The sequence below is a fragment of the Mytilus galloprovincialis genome, chromosome 6, assembly GCF_965363235.1.
Source record: "Mytilus galloprovincialis chromosome 6, xbMytGall1.hap1.1, whole genome shotgun sequence".
NCBI lineage: Eukaryota > Metazoa > Mollusca > Bivalvia > Mytilida > Mytilidae > Mytilus > Mytilus galloprovincialis.
Window position 1 is genome coordinate 56272307 of NC_134843.1, and position 18716 is coordinate 56291022.

At 32.4% G+C, this 18716-nt stretch overlaps 1 protein-coding gene across 5 annotated transcripts in view; it reads left to right on the forward strand.

Moving 5' to 3' along the window:
- The window catches only part of LOC143079928 (uncharacterized), a 64912-nt gene that overhangs the window by 35109 nt on the left and 11087 nt on the right, over window positions 1–18716 (forward strand). For all 5 annotated transcript variants that reach the window (XR_012979550.1, XR_012979548.1, XR_012979549.1 and 2 more), the window contains exon 2: window positions 14631–14932. Coding sequence is in view for 2 of the 5 variants with exons in the window: in XM_076255552.1 (XP_076111667.1) it covers window positions 14639–14932 (294 nt within the window). In the remaining 3 variants the exon portion in view is untranslated. The remainder of the gene's footprint in view (window positions 1–14630; window positions 14933–18716) is intronic.

The window sequence follows — 18716 nt, forward strand, 5'->3', positions numbered from 1 at the left end:
GTGAATCGGACGAGACGTTTCAGTATGTGTGGTTAGTCAATTAAACAAAACACTGATTACTTTGATTTACAAACTCAATTATTTTCAAAGGAAATGAAGATACCTGAGAATCAGATAAACATCAGATCATTGGAAGTAACAAATGTGAGTATGAATTATGAGTATGTTTTATTTGTTTCTGCTAGTCCCATGTCGTGGATTATCACTGGGGTAAAGCTGATGACCGTAACTGCATTCACGGTCATCCCAAGATGTCGGATGAAAAATTAGGTCAGTTTCTGTATTGTCTGTTAAAGTGTTTCTATATCATTTTCTTTACAAATCATACATTGAAACGATGTAAATTTATAAAAGAATCACTCGGAAATCACTAATTACTTCTGAGAAATGTGCATGAAACGGGAAATTCGATTTGAAAAAATCGCCAAGATGACCGTATATTACAATCGAGATGACCGTAACAGAATCAGCGATTCATAACAAGGCTGACCGTAACTGCTTTTAAGATGACCGTAATTTGTAAATGATGACCGTAACTTTTAAAGGATGACCCTCAATTCTAAGAAATATCCGTATTTATATAACTATCTTTTTGTAACAAATGATTAATCGTGTTTGTATACACATATTAATATGAAAGTTTTATCCTAAAGGTAGAAGAAAATAAGACGTGCTTCAAATGCAAAGATTACCATATGTATCTTTTTTACAGTAGAGGGTTCAATTTTTAAAATGAATTTGCCAAAAGACATGCGGTGCACAGCCTACAACTGCTCGACAAAAGATTTTTTTTTGTTTCTGGGATTCCTTTTAATGACATATAATAAATACACATTTTTAAAAATGCCAAAAAATTGCATGTACACCCATTGATATTATATCGTCTTTCATTTTGTCGTGCAAATAAAATAACAGAAATATTTTGAAAATATCATTCGAATAAACTAGTGAAGGTGAGCTCCAGCAAAGTAGATCCTTAAAATAGTATTGTACGAAAAGCGTATCACAAGGCGGAACGTTGTCAATTTGTATATATACAGAAATGTTATTCATACAGTCAGGATTCTACTCTAAAATTATCTCCCCATTACGCCAGTTCATGCTCACAGTCGTAGAAATGGAAGCCATTGTAGGGATGACGCTCTGCCAATTTTGCTCTTGAAAACTGACAAATTTATCCACATAGCACCATTACGATCGATCGTTATATGTCAGTTATAGTTTAAAATACAAATGTATCTACTAGCTAATGAGCATTAGTTAATGATCTTGTCTGCATTGATTCAACTTAAAACTATTGTCTGTTTGGATGTCAGATGGAATTTTTGAAAATTCTTAAGCATTTAAAAAAATTCTAATTAAATATTTCGTGGAAGGGCATACTAAACATTTTCAGTGGTTGAAGATTATAAACCCTAGTTATCACACACACATTTTCATCATCCAAATTAAAAGACTGTCGTCAAGTACTTTTAGAAAAAATAGCTATTCGAACACACCTACTCTGTTTTTGTGATTCATTAGATATATAGGTATCTGAATTGACCCATATATTTCATCTTTTCGTACTGTCATTTTTTACGTTATAAAGTCAACCTGTAGCTTTGATATATAATAATGATAGAATCTGAAGCGAGATGCTATATAAAATACTCTTGCTTTGTACGTTTTAAAGACAAAATATACACCCCAAACATAAAAAGGTGCACTCGATTTTTCTCTTTTCGATACAATCGTTACCTGTTTTGGGGAATTTTTTCTTGATTCACATAATGGAAGGGCAGACACGAAAATTTCTGAACTAAAAGATTGATGTGTTCTCCGTCCGTGATAAAAAAAATCGGAGGTTATGCATTTTCTACATCCAACTTATAGATACTATATATAAAAAAGAAGATGTGGTATTATTGCCAATGAGACAGCTATCCAGAAAAGACCAAAATGACACAAACATTAACAACTATAGGTAACCGTAAGGCCTTCAACAATGAGCAAAGCCCATACCGCATAGTCAGCTATAAAAGGCCCCGATAAGAACCATGTCGTCGACTTGATATCTTATTGTTTTGCATTACTATGTAATAGATACATCGAAAACTTATGCAAACGGTGTTTTTAAAATAAGAAAATTGTCGTTTTATTTGTTTCTATTAACTTTTTAAAATTTTGTTACTATATCAAACATTACAGTTAACTTTTATCGCTTTCTCGATAAACACAGAGCTTCGATTCTTGTGTTCTATTTCAAAAGTGTTTCCGCCTGCATATATCAAGACAAATTAAGATTTTAATCTGCTTCCTCTGGACCCATACACATTGGCTCGATTACCAAATATTCGTATGTATTATTAATGTTTTTAATACTCCATTTATTGGCATTATGTTTTTCTGGTCTGTGCGTACGTTCGTCCGTTCGTCTGTTTGTTTGTCCGTTTGTCCAGCTTCAAGTTAAATAAAATTGAAACTTAGTACACATTTTCCCTATAGAATGATCTTTTTAATTCTAATGCCAAATTACAGTTTTATCCCATTTTCATAGTCCACTAAACATAGAAAATGATAGTGTAGATGAGGCATCCGTGTACTAGAGACACATTCATGTTTCTTCAAATTTTCGTCGTATCGCTGTAAATTTGTGTTAAAATTTTAACGTCGATATCAATAAATATTTCATTGTTTACGAGAAATATGCAATTTACTATCATTGTTATAAATCCTAAATATGGCCAATTATATTATAGTTTCAAAAAAGAAATTTATGAAACATATTTATATCCGCTAACGGAGCCCCTATTGAGATCGACAAACTCAACAAAAAAGCTTTGAATACAATACGGATATTTCTTGGAATTGATGGTCATCCTATAAAAGTTACGGTCGTCCTATATAAATTACAGTCAGTCTTTACAAATTACGGTCATCCTTTACAAGTTACGGTCATCTTTTTACCAATCACGGTCATCCTTGTTTTATGTTACGGTCATCTTGAAAATATTTTGATTATGATTTACGGTCATCTTAACGATTTTTTCAAATCGAATTTCCCGTTTCATGCACATTTCTCAGAAGTAATTAGTGATTTCCGAGTGATTCTTTTATAAATTTACATCGTTTCAATGTATGATTTGTAAAGAAAATGATATAGAAACACTTTAACAGACAATACAGAAACTGACCTAATTTTTCATTCGACATCTTGGGATGACCGTGAATGCAGTTACGGTCATCAGCTTTACCCCAGTGGATTATGAAATAATTTACTGAAACTTAGATTACAAAATTGTAATGCCTTGGGCAAAGTGAATCAGTGAAATATATAACATGTGTATGCAATGTAGTTTTAAGCTATCAACCGTTATATTTCTGTCTTCTCCGCAAAATATCAACGAGCACCTAAAACAAAAACATATATTTATATTATTTTTAAGTTCAGATTTGCACGTTGTGTTATAATTCAGCTTTCTTTGGAAAACCGGTTGGGATCCAGTTCGCGGAAAAGGTGGGGAGGGGGTGTAAACCTGGAACATCATGATACATTTGCATTTTTTGTGAACTTCAAAAATAATCTAATAATTATTTCCAGTAATGTGTCATTGCTGGAATGATTTCACACTTAATTGAAATATTTGTTTGTTTTTTACTTGACGTTAAATTGGGCCACATTTGTACATGTTAAATGTCTGTCCCAAATCAGTAATTTAGTGGTCGTTTTGGTTGCTGTTTGTGATCTATGAAGCATTTCTATTTATCGGCCGTTGATATTCACGTTTAAATTTGTATGCCCCACCTACAATAGTAGAGGGGCATTATGTTTTCTGGTCTGTGCCTCCGTTCGTCCGTACGTCCGTTCGTTCGTCCGTGCGTCCGTTCGCTTCATTTCAAGTTTTGACCACAATTTCACGGTCCACTGAACATAGAAAATGATAGTGCGAGTGGGGCATCCGTGTACTATGGACACATTCTTGTTTGACATTATGTTAAATCGTATTTTTTAAGCTTACACTACGGCATATGATTGCTTATTGTTGAATATTGTACAGTAAAATATAGCTGCTTACATCCAAATCAATTTACGTCTATGTGATATTGTCACTAGAAATCATACCACATCTTTGTATTCCTATTTAGTTTAAAACATATCATTTTAATAAAATTAAAAGCAGCATTCAAACAGAGGTGAAATTCTAAAGAAGATTACATTGTTTAAATTTTTTCTCAGGATTTCGCAATGAACGAAAAAGTAATGGGCTTCTGGAAACTGGAGAAGAAATGGTATAATGCAACAGTCCTAGAAAAAACTAAATCAGGTAAACCATGATATACATTAAAGAGAGATTACAAAAGAACGATGAGTAATGAGTTGATTGATTGTCAGGTAGTTTTTTTTGTTGTTGTTTAAGGCCTTATTGTGCACTCTAGGCTATATCATAGATATAGGAAGATGTTGTATGTGTGACAATGAGACAAGTCTCCATCCATGAATTTTTTTTATAAAACTAAACAATTATAAGTCAAGGTATGGCCTTCAACACGGAGCTTTGGCTCATACCGAGCAGCAAGCTATAAGGTGTCAGACCACCAATTACTCCCTCAAATTTAGAACGTAAAAGTAGGCCTACTCGGGACAAAAAATAGTGCATTTGATGTCATTGTTTACTTAAACTACACAACAAATTTGCAGAAATGAAACTTTTGGTGAAAGAGAAATATATTAAGACCATTTTGAGCCCAAATTTACTTGTCTATGAGTTGAAATTAAAAATTGAGGATTAATGCGCTCCATAGTATACTAATTTAAGATTTCAAGAAAACCAGGGGTCATTTTTAGTGGTACATCCATTCGGAAGGTCTCTTCTTTCTTATATGGCTTTAAAGGTATGTCGAAAATTGGAATGAAGAAAGGTGATACCTGTACGATTCAGGACATACCTGGTTTGTAAGAGGTTAAACTTAAGATAAAAAAATTAGAAATCTATGAAAATTGCAAAATTTGGTTGAACAGATAGGGACTTTTAATTGGTGGTCTGACATCTTTTATAACGGGCCCAAAAAAAATACTAGTGTAAAACAATTCAAACAGGAAAACGAAGAGCGGTCTAATTTATATAAAAATGACCGTTTGCATTTATTGGCTGAGAAAATTGGCGTATCTGGAGAGAACACAGAGCATCACATGTCCAATCAACAGAAACAATCCGCATATCATTCGAAGTAAAAGACTCACTAAGGAGTCAACATTTCGATAAAGTCTAGGGAAACATCATATGAAAGGAAAGATGTATATATGTTTGATCTAATTGTATATGCATAATTTGTGTTTGGTTTTCTGTCCCTTTGATTGGATAGTCTCTATTTTACAGGTTACAAAGTCGTATTTGCAGACGACAACTTAATAAGAGTGTTAGGTCTACAGAATCTACGATAAAAGACATCGAGATGAATTCAGCTGAAGGTGTTTTGTTTAACAAAACACTTTCATATATATATGAACTTACAAGAAACTCACAAGTCATCTGATAATGTTCTCAAAACAGGATATAATAAACAATATCAACAACAAAAGGAAGCTGTATTTCCTTGTCCTTGAACAAAAGACATTTAACATCAGTCAAATGATCCTATATATTTATACATGTATACAAGAATGAACAAGGTTATATATGTTATTTAATCTATATTGGGACATTATCATGGTATCTTAATGACAAAAAAACAAACATTCACATAATTAGCTTGTTTGGTCTGAATGTGCTTGTAATTTGATATGACAAACTGTATGTAGAATAAGAAGTAATTATCACACCATCAATGAGACAACATCAACGACGAAAATAAATAGATGAAAAAGTATGCAAAAATCATCAACAACAGATAGATGTGCGTAGAATCGCCAAGTGTGTTACAACATTATGCACATAAAGCTGTTCAATATAGTTGCAATATTAAAATATGTAACAATGTGTCATAGAGCACTTTTTATAGTAATTAGTAAACACAATCCTAGCATATTAAAATTTATGATGATGTACTTGTGCAAGTTATTGAGTTTCATCATTAACAGAATTACTTTTATAAATTCACTAAAACATAACCACCGTTTACATACAGGATAGATATTTTCTGAACATCAACAGCTTCAGGAAAACTATTTGAAGTTTGTAAATATCGATATTTGGTATAACAAATTGATTGGAATTGCTTTTTAGTAGTGCGGTCGGTAGTGTCTGCTTATTACATTTTAAACAACCATAGATTTAAATTCCTTGTTTGTGTGCGTTTTGTGGTTTTTGTGGTTTCGTAAGAATATAACAATCCCTTATGTTTTTGTGGGTTCTTGTTGCTTTGTCTTTGGTTTTCTATGTTGTGTTTTTACTATTGTTTGTCTGTTGGTCTTCTTTTTAAACCATGGCGTTGTCCAATTATTTTCGACTTATGAGTTTGAATTTTCTTCTGGTATCATTTGCCTCTCTTTTAAGGAGGTCTGTTCCTAATGATGACGATTTAAAGTAAGCTCCTCGTGTTTAAAAGCAATCTGTATTCAAAACATTCTGCCTTCTTCATACGGATAACCACAAAATATTCAAACATTTTGTCAGGAATCTGATGTTCAGTAGATGTCGTTTGTTGATGTGGTTCATAAGTGTTTCTCGTTTCTCGTTTTTGATATAGATTAGACCTTATGTTTTCCCGTTTTAATGGTTTTACGCTAGTCATTTTGGGCCTTTTATAGCTTGCTGTTCGGTAGGAGCCAAGGCTCCGTGTTGATGACCTTTTTATACCTATAAAGTTGGTTTTTTTTACAAATTGGGACCTGGATGGAGAGTTGTCTCATTGGTACACATTTGTTTCATAAGTAGTCAACTGTCTAAACACTGTCTAAATTTCACGACTTGGGATGACAGTTTTAGTACATACAATTATTTGATTTGCCGTAAATTTGAATCGTATGAGATTATGGGGAAATTTCCCCAATTTGAAGTCAACAATATACATAATGAGATTATGGGGAAATTACCCCAATTTGTAGTCAACAATATCTAATATGAACATGATGAGATTATGGGGAAATTTCCCCAATTGATAGTCAACAATATTTTCTATGATTTGAACATAATGAGATTATGGGGAAATTTCCCCATTTGATGGTCAGCAATATTAAAGCTTGTATTTTCCAATTAATAATCTTATCGTGGGAATTTCGGCATTCTGATGTTTTTGGTTGTAGATGTGAATGTGGGGATATTTCCCCATTCTAATGTTATTGGTTTTATATGTGTAGTGTATGTGGGGATTTTCCCCACTGGTACGTTTTTCAATTCAAGAATACTAGTTTTCTTCATTGAGTGGGAGATTTCCTCAAATTTGATAAAATCATGTAAGCGCATTTCCATTAACTTATAGATTTGTTGACAAAAAGTGTTTATTTCAATTCACATCGTCAACCGAATTTGAAACCACCAAAAAAAGAGAATAAAATAGAAATTCTCTTTTTCAAATAGAATGCGTTATTATTGTATTGTTTAGATAACACACGTCTTCAAAATCAATAGTTTAAAATAAAAATTTTGGGAGTTAAAAATTGAAAAGTGAAACGCTAAAATGTATATACAAACCTATTCTATCACTTTCCTCTGAGCAAAGTCTTAAGGGAAATATATATTGAAACTGTAGGAGATCATAGTGGGTTTAACAACAACGAGCCAGCAATCAAACAACAAAAATACATAAGGACAGCTAGTGGGTCACATATTATTATAGTGTTCACCAATAGATAGACCTGTGTATACACAAAATGCCAATTTCTAAATCATCCCTTTTTCTTTATCATTGTGAATAATTTATCCCGGAAAATAGAATACATGTACTACATGTCTTTGATTTAACAAATGATAAAAGATCTGGCGTAAAAACGTGATTCTTAATATAATTTAAAAATGGAGGAGAAAGCCAGAATAAGAAAGCTATACAATTTAAAGAATATTAATCTTAAAGTTTTACTACTTAGAGGTATATTGTCCCCCTTCTTTCAAGGCAGTGGCTATTCGTACGTCTAGCCGGACAAATAGTCAAAAATGTCTATTCATCCGGCAAGTCGGACAAATAGCATTTTAACGGTTTTTCGCTATTTGTCCGGCCAAAAATCATAATGATGAAGATATAGCATTGTGTTTTGAAGGTTTTAAATAAAGCACGAGTTGTCTTAAAATAATTATATTGTCTAACATCGTTTTATGAAAAAAAAACTCATTCTAATAAACTATACATTTGATTCAATTTTTTCTTTATTCTAATATTCTAAAGGAATTTGGGTAGGAGGGGGGTGGGGGGTGATTCTCTCTTTTGTAGTTCTGCCTATGAATTTCATGTAAGGTAAATAGTCGGGCCAATCATTATTGGCTTTATCTATGATTCAAAAAAAGATGCTGAATTTATTGTTTCTGTGAAGTTTGGTTAAAGTAAGGTCCCCATATGATTATGCACGATTCTTAATTAGCGTAAACGTCAATTAATGGACAAGCAACCCAACGAGAAAAATATAATTTAAGGGCATATCCAACAGTTTCAGGGGAGGTAATAACAAACGTAACCGTCGTCTATTGTTTCCCGTAATTTCACGGTGTTTCAACGACGTCATAATTGCCGTCTGGAAAGGGCGTTTTTTTTCCTCAAAGGAAAGGGTATTCCTCAAAGGAAAGGGTACGGCGGGAATCGGCAAAAAACTCATATGATACAGTATATTAACAGAACTAGAACTCAAAACTCAAAAGATATCTTTGTCCTCTTGGTCTATTATAAATGAACTGCAATTATCTTGATCATTACTAGACCATACTCACTTAATTTTCCGTTTTATTAAAAATCTTCATTACAGTAGAAAACATAGAGAGCAAATGCGCAATGATTTATTATTGCATTAGAATGCAACACAAACTTTTCCGAGATTTTGTCATTCAGGATAGAAAACTCAAAGTCTGGTTTTACTTGAGAAAGATGAAGAAAAAAAATTGTTTCTTGAGAAAAATAAGATACGGCGTAAACTAACATTAATCATGCATCTAGCTTTGCGTTGAAGTGGTAATATATACAGTAGCTCTTTAAATGAATACGACCTTTAGCCGGTAAACAATGTAAAACAAAAGATGACACAGTATTCAGATTTGTGCGTTTTTCGATTTACGAATAAGTCAATAAGATAAAAAAGTAATTGAAGCAACAAAAAAAAAAGGTACATGAAAATTTTTAATAATGAATTAACATATTAGTTTACAAATACATACCTAGGAGCATCTAATAAACAATTTGAAATAATTAATACATTTTTTACATATTATTGTAATTTATGTTTATGTTCCCGATATGGAGTTCTTCTAAAATTAAAAATCACTTGAATGGGTATTTCTGGTGTATATACATGTATCACACGTGTTATCTACATGTACAATATACGGAAATGACACGGCTGGGTATTGTAAAGTTACTGAATGAAGATTACTGTCAGGTGTATATCCCCGGGCGAAGAATTTATTGGTTTGTCAAAACGGTTAGATGTAATTTGTCATATTGTAAAGGTTTGAATCACGCTCATCTCTTCTTTTTTTATAATATGAAATGCGCCAATAAATGGAACTTGACACATTCCCCATTGCCATTCTCAATATTATTAATTGTTTCATATTAAACTCGAAACGATTAACCTATTTACACGTACATGTAACATTAGAATACTGACTTCAACTGTTAAATAACTTTATAATTACTAAAATTACTAAAATTTGAAATTATGTACTTCTCCTTCCGTATGCCATGTTTTTTGTGTCAATTCTATCTTTCCATCAGGTCCCTAGTGCACTATTTTGTTCTAAGTGCACTAAGGAGGCCCTTTCAGTTTACGGTATCTGTACCTGTAAATACCGGAAAAGGACCTCCTCAGTGCACTAAGAAGAAACATTTGAAAACAAGTCTATAATATTTGCGCAATTAAAAATTATTGTTTTATTGGCGCAAATGAATGTTGCAGTTTTTACAATAAAGTGGTGCAAAAAAGGAATTGGCGTACTTAACTTTGTGGAGCAAATTAATTCTTTTTTAGCGAAACTGGATATCGGCCTTCAAAACATTGTGTGTACACAAACAAAACAGTATTCATCTTTTAAGCAGTCTAGCCGGAGAATAAAAGTTTGTGCAATTTGTGTAGGATTTTAATTTTAGAATTTAATGAACAAGTAAGAAGATCGTTAGAAACCTTAAGTGAATCGGAAAATGAGCTATGCACGATGAAAGGGAAAACTTTGGTGCGTCGATAAAAAAATTCATGGATGCATGTGATAATTGTAAAATGTCAAGTCTTTAAATAACATCCATTTGTAGAACTGATTATTTCGATCCTTCAAATATGTGTAGAATAATAATAAAAAAATATATTATTTAGTCTCTTTCATATAAATACTGTAGATTTGTATTTGATCATCGATTGCAAACATAACGTCCAGTGAGAAATATTTCATGTATTCGTACAAAGAACAAATCAACTTCTTTTAGAATACAATTGATTGGTTATTTAGGTAAATGATTTGCGACAGAATAAGTGGAACTTGGCCAGAACCTTCCCTCTAAAATAAAGAAATATAAAAAGGGTCGAGTTATTTTTTAATTCTGTATTTTACTCATAATGGACTTAAGCACTTTTTACAGTAAAAAAAAAACAGTTTTTACACCGACAGCAGGAATCACAAGCGACGCTGGTTCCATAGATATCTTCAACGAATTTTTATATACCCCTGGCAGTTTTCGGTTTATATCAGACTCTCACATTGAGGAGAACAAATACCATGAATGTGTTGTCTTTTTTTTTTAATACATTTAGATATGAAACATGCACTTCATATAAAGCCTCATTTATAGAACATTCTTTATAATTTATTGTGTCAACGAAATATTTGGATCAGAGAAATGTTTGGCGGAGGAGAGAGAGAGAGACATAGAGAGCCTGACTTATATCGCGGTATTTGGTCTCATGTTATTCATGTCAAAATTTGATTGGAGGAAACGTTTCCCATTCGTTTTATATATATTCCATTATGATATTAGTTAGAGATTTAATCCCATCCAAACTAATAATTGTTTTTTTTTTATCCCGCATCTTTTTATATTAAATCACTTTAACTCATAACTATAATAATTGAAATAACTTTCTGAAATAAAACCCTAACATACGTGTATATCAGACGCTTAACAAAACGATATACCATACGATTGGTGAAACGCTAAACGATATCACACACCATACGATAAACGAAACGCTAAACGCTAAACCGTACCATAAACCATACGACAAATAAAACGATTAACGATACCATGAACCATACGTTATACAAAACCATCAACGGTGACATTTACCATACGATGAACGAACGATGAACGAACGCTGACCGAACGTTGTACGGACGCTATACGAATGATGTACGAACGATGACCGAACTCTATACGAACGATTACCGAACGCTGTACGTACGATTCCCGAACGAAATAAGTGTTAACTTTTACGTTACAGGGACTGTATTGCCCTTTATAGTCAATTTTTAACAATTTTTCGGAAATTTTTGTAATCTTTTACAAAAATATTCTCCTCTGAAAAAACTAAAGCAAAACGTACCAAAACATGTCTACAATCATCATCAACGTATCTAGTTTAAGAAATGTGTCAGATGACCCAGCTGCCCGCGAACAAAGATGGCAGACATGGCTAAAAAATAGTACATAGGGTAAAATGCAGTTTTTGGTTTATATCTCTGAAACTGAAGCATTTAGAGCAAATCTGACTGGTGGCAAAAATGTATATCGGATTTAGATATATCTGCCCTGAAATTTTCTTCATACAGGAACTTCTTAGGAAGAAAGATAAGAAGTTAGCAATATCCTTTAACTCTACTTTCCGCTATATAGATGACGTTCTATCACTAAACAATTCAAAATTTGATGACTATGTGGAACGCATCTATCCCATCGAATTGGAGATAAAGGATACTACAGATACAGTTAAGTCGGCTTCATATCTTGACTTACATCTAGAAATAAACGATGAGGGTCGGTTGAAAACAAACGACAAAAGGGATGATTTCAGCTTTCCAATTGTGAACTTTCCATTTCTAAGTAGCAACATTCCAGCAGCACCTGCATACGGGGTATACATCTCCCAATTGATACGATATTCCCGTGCTTGCATTTCCTATCATGATTTTATTGATAGAGGGTAACTGCTCACAAGGAAGCTATTAAAGCAAGAGTTCCAAATGGTGAAGTTGAAATCATCCCTTCGTAAATTTTACGGACGCCATCACGAGTTGGTTGACCGTTATGGAATAAGCGTTTCACAAATGATATCGGATATGTTCCTTACGTCGTAACTACAATCCCCTACCCTTTCATGAATGTGACCTACCGAATTAGACTATTTACCGGATTAGTAATCACATAAGCAACACGACGGGTGCCACATGTGGAGCAGGATCTGATTACCCTTCCGGAGCACCTGAGATCACCGCTAGTTTTTGGTGGGGTTCGTGTTGTTTATTCTCTAGTTTTCTATGTTGTGTCATGTGTACTATTGTTTTTCTGTTTGTCTTTTTCATTTTTAGCCATGGCGTTGTCAGTTTGTTTTAGATTTTTGAGTTTGACTGTCCCTTTGGTATCTTTCGTCCCTCTTTCAGACAAATCCGACAACCAGTTGTTGGATTGCTGCCCCTGAGTTAGTAATTTTATGGAAATTTTGCAGTTGTTTGCTATTATCATAGATATTATTATAGTATCTTGTGATATCTTATACTATAAATTATGATTTTAACCTTATTTTATATGATTTCCAAAGCATCAGTAAGTACAGGTGAGCGACACCGGCTCTTTAGAGCCTCTAGTTCATAATTTAAGTAATGATTAAGGATTTACAATTAGTCTTATCGAAATAACCCCCAAAATGTAGTGCATCCGCGTATGAGTTATTTTTCAAATAGACCGAAAAAATATAACCGTCATTAAAATATAATTCAAAATTCATTTTTTAAGCAATAAATCATGATTAGACGTTAATGATGCCACGGTTTCAAGAGACAATTATGTATATGCGCCGATAGAAAGTAACTTTCAGCTAATCAGAAGACGTTGTACGTCAAAAATTAATCATTGAAGAATAAAAATATTATTCATAGCAAGGAATTATACAAATTCGAGATTTCTAAACCGCTCTACAAATTGAAAACATGATGAAACAAATATACAGAACAATTAAGAAAATAAAAAGCATCATATAATAATAAATTTTGCATAGGTTCAAAGCAAATATGGTTTATTTTATAAAGTATACGAAAATAATCCAGAAGACATACATGTTTTAACAAAATATTATGTGTTGTCCACAATCAAACACACAAATCCAACCTAAAACTTTTTAAAAAGTATAACAAGCCCATTATATAATGTTTCTGTTTAATCAAGAATATATGAAAATATCTCTTATAATAAAACGCTGATTAAATGTACATTGTATTACATGTGGATTCAAAGGGCAAACTTGGAGTAAACAATATTGTCAGCTGAACTTTACTCTCAACCGGTTTTCTATTTTGTCAAGCACTTTTCAATAGATTTTGATACTTTATTAAAAGGTAGTCCTGTACTGTTACTAACTAAGGTTAGAGTAATGGATGCGCACTAATAAACTTGTAAAACTCAAACACAATATGTATATGCCTTCCTGAAATCACGAGTCAGTAATTTAATGGTCGTCTGTTTTACCGTCTGATAATTTTTTTATTGTGTTTTGTTTTAGAATAGAAAATGCCTTATACTGTCTTATTTGAATTGATTTGCATTTTGTTATGATTATGCCGGAATCTGCATAGTTTACTGTACATGCTGTCTTCGGTATGAAGTTTTGTCATTATTGAAGCGTGTACGGTATCTCCATAGCCCTTTTTCATTTGTAGAAGAGGGGCGAAAGATACCAGCGGGACAGTTAAACTCATGCATAGATTAAAAATAAACTGTCAACACCATGGCTAAACAATTAAATGACAAACACACAGATAATAGTAAACAAACACAACATAGGGAACTAAGGACTAAGCAACACGAACCTCACAAAAACCTTTGGGTGATATCAGGTACTTCAGAAGGGTAAGCGGATCCTAATTCACATGTGGCACCCGTCGTGTTGCTCGTGTAATGACAAACCAGGTATATTGTTGAATTCGGTGGATTGCATTCGTGGAAACGGCAGGCATTGTAGTTACGAGATAAGGAACATATCAGATATCATCTCTGAAATGGATATTCCATAACGGTCAACAACTTGTGATGGCGTCCAGTAAATTTACGAAGGGATAATTTCAACTTTATCATTTGGAACTATTTGATGTAAGGCAAATATTAATCATAATGAAATGAACAATCTTTAATACTATTTATACAACTAGTTAATTGCAAAACAAGTAATATTTTAGAATTTGACTAAAAAACTAGAGCTCGAGTACAAAAATGAAGGACATAATTTGGTACATAGCTTAACATATATTAAGAAAGACAAAATCACCCATGAAAAAACATATCTTAATACATGCATGGTTATCTTTTCATAGAGTGTTAAATGGACACTGATGCTCATATAAGTGTAATGCAAGCACACCAAGTGCAACCAAATGTACGGACATCGGGGATAAGAGCACTACGGATCCTAGGTGGATTAGAGATTATTTTTGGTATTGTGTGCTGTATCCTTGGTATTTGTGGAGCTATTATTAGTAACACTGAAATAACCAGTCGTTGCAAAAGCTTCTACAACAGCAACAGTTTTGAAATGTATGTGTCTACACATCTAAGTTGTAGACAATCAAATACTATCCTTATAATGGATCTTATTGGCATGGCATTATCAGGATGGGTAAGTAAAATGTATCAGACTATAGGGCTTCTCATCATATTATCATTTTCAGAACACCTTCAATTTGATATTTTAACCTGTTGTCAAAAATTTCTGTTGTTTAATGGTAATTATGGTAAAATATCGAACTTCAAGGACAAATGAAAAGTCTTTTATCCAATACCAAAATCAAAGCTCAAACACATTCAACGAATGGAAAACAATTATTACTATATAGTATTTTGACATGTTAAAGGGGAAATCGTAAACAACAAACGACCGGTTCAACTTCTTTTTTTTAATGTCAACCAAAGAGGAAGAACTGTATCTTATTTCATTGTACTGGATACCAAAATTATATAAGTGACAGTAGAAACACCGTTTATTTATAGAATTTAGGAAGAATATCAAACTCCAAGGTAAAATGAAAAGTCTTTTATCTTATACCAAAATCAAAAGCTCAAACACATTCAACGAATGGAAAACAACTGTTACTATATATTGTATATATATTAACAACATGTCAAAGTATAAATCGTAAAGAACAAAAAACCGGTTCTATCTCGCTTTTTTAATGTCAACCAAAGAGGATGAACTGCATCTCATTTCACTGTAACCACGGGGGGTAATGTTGTCCTTCGAGAAAACGTTCTGTGCTACTGATTTGGTCCTGACTGGTGCTGGTGATCATTGAAAATGTGTAAACAAAGACAAAAATGATGATTTTTGACGGTTTTCGCATAAAAAATGTAAAGAAACAGTTCAGATGTTTCAATTTTGTTTCTTATGGTTTCATAGGCAACGCAAACAATGTTAAAATGTGATCATCTTAACTGTGTTAGTAAGCGTAACACAAAAGTACTCAGTTTAAGATAATCTAGAACTGAAAATATAAAACAAAACTACCCGTGGAGTCCGGTTCCTATACCCGAATCCACACGACAAAATTATTTTGTGAAAAACGTTCGCAATATATTAAAATTGTGCATTTTCCATTTAGAAACGTCCTGATTATGTGGATCCTGTCATTGTACTGGTGGGTCCTGATACGGTTCTGATGATTTTTGGTAAAATGTTGGTCGTGTTCTAAAGAAACGTTACAGAGAAAAACACATTAATGAGGATTGGTGACTCCTATTTTTTTGTGCATATATCTGTATCTTTAATAAGCTTTTTCAAATAATCGTAAATTATATAACATAAAAGGGCAGCATCTTCCGTCCAATATCAGATGAAAATGTATCTTATTAGAATACTAGTAGTTTTATTGAAGATACTGCATGCCCTTAAATAGATGATTCTCTACATAATTTGCTAAATAAAAATGAAAATGTGCATGATGTAAAGCGACATTTATAACGACAATAAACGTTTGTCTGGTTACTTTCAATTAAATTACGATGTTAGATTATCCAACTACTGGTGCTTCTTATTTCTTCCTTAATATATACACTGTCTCAACTACATTTCGACGGGATAAAAAAATACTCAGACTTGCTTATCATACATGACTGATAAAAACTAAATAAAATGGAGCAAGATGTGAATAATTGTAAGTCAAATATGACCTTCAACAACGAGCAAAAACCATTACGAATGCTAGCTTCAAAAATGTAAACAATTCAGATATGAAGACGTTCTACCTGATTTAAAAACAAAAATATGACAGATAGCAACCATGGACAACCACTGGTGTTGGGAACTCGTGACAGAGCTTAACATGTTTGTTTGCGATCCACACACCTCCTAGCCTCAACCTAACCGACCCCGCCTCCTTTTTTCCTTTATTGGTAGAGTTGTGTAACAACACAATACTTATAATGGAGAATGAAAATGGGGAATAATTAAAAAAATCAACAACCCGAACAAACACCAGACAACTTAGCACACAAAATAATAACATAAAGACATAAATTATTGAACCATGAGTACTCGCAGCTACTGAAAGCTAGTTTTAAACCGCATTTTCAACTGATAGATACACCATGTTCTATTAGATTAAAATCGTAATCGGAATACTCATCAAACTAATTTCGCAAAACATGAGTTAAATATTTCAATTTTTGGTTAAGTAGAACTTTAAAACTGTGCAGTGAATCTTGTTATTGTCCTAAATATGTATACATCAGACATTATAAAGGGTGTGTGGAAGATACTAAGAAGTTTTTACTTTAATGTTACCAATGTATCTAACGATTATAGATTAAAAAAATCTATGATAGTATATTCATGTTGTGTGTCAATTTGATTAGACAAATAAAACTGCAAAAACTTTGAATAATTTTGGTTAAATGAAATTATTATCTGTCGATTTCTAGATCTATGCGAGGTAGTTATTTCAGATGACATTGGGGGGGGGGGGGGGGGGGGGGGGGCGGCGCTAAAAATTGGCAATAATCCTATCGTAAAGAGACAGTCCAGTACATGTTTTACATTCAAAGCGTGTTTTAGTTGATTGTGTTGTCCTGAAAACGTATAAAATAAAATAAAAAAAGGTTTGATTTATCTGTCTTTTGACTCAATTTTTTAAAGATATATTAAGGTTACATGTTAATATAATAATACTTATAATTCACATTATAACAAAATAAAATAAATGGTATTTTTTTTTCGTTCAAACATTTTTCACTTATTTTTAAATAAAATTGGCATATTATATGTTATTCATGAAACATATTTAAAAATAAAAAGATAGAACACATCGTTCACTTACATTAAATTAATTTTTATCAAAAATCCTTGATATAGACTTTTCTTTTGGATTTTCAAAATGCTTAACTTAAAAAATCTTATTCTTGTGTGCATTATTTAGATTGTCTTGTCTTCATTCTCTGCCCTTCCATGAAATATTTAAATATTTTTTTAGTGTTTTACTGAACTTTCGAAAGTCTCCCTCAACGACAACTTATCAGACAATGATTTTATGTTGACAAAATGCAAATGATGCTTAAAGTCATAAGAAACCTCAAATTAAAAAAATAATGCATACGTTTTTTTATAACTCAATGGATAGTTTTCATTGTAAAACTTATGTACATATACTTTTTTCTGAAGAAAATTCTTTTATTTATTCATATTTAGAAGAAGTTTACTTTATTTAATTGCTTCCTTCCAGGAAGCAATTCCCCCGACATATGTTCCGTATGCAAAGTGACCTCAGTGTGACCCATCTCGTAATAATCCGGTGATCACAATACGCATGGATGTCCTTAAAATAAACTATTATTTAAATTTACATAAACACGTGCTCAATTTCCATGCTTTTTTGTTGATTTTTTGTCGATTGTTGACAAACAGGTGACAATCGTAAAACTTCGGCTTCAAAACACGAACTTTAATTACCTGCCATATTTTCACAACAACACTGACCGCTTGAAAATAAAAATAACGATTATACGAAATTTACACGAAAAAAATGATAGATTCGTACACAGAAGACTAAGTTAATGATGTTTGTATGCATTGGTTCAAGAATTGGAAGAACATTATTTTCACTTGTCAGTCGTTTCTTGTGAATTTAAGAGCTTAAATGTACATTTTTCTTTAAACTACAACTTTTAAATCTGCATCAATTTTAAAACTAATCCAAACTTAACAATTTTCACTGTGAACTCCCTCTCCTTATTTAAAAAAAAACAATATAATTTGATTGATGCTTCTGAGGACATATAGTTCTTAAGTGCAGAAACAAGGCTGATATCCATTTTGGTTGAATAAAAAGAAAAGTATCTACAGTATTGGACAAATTTATCAAAGAAAAAATATCCATGATGCTTAGGCTACACTTACTTTATTATCTGAACTC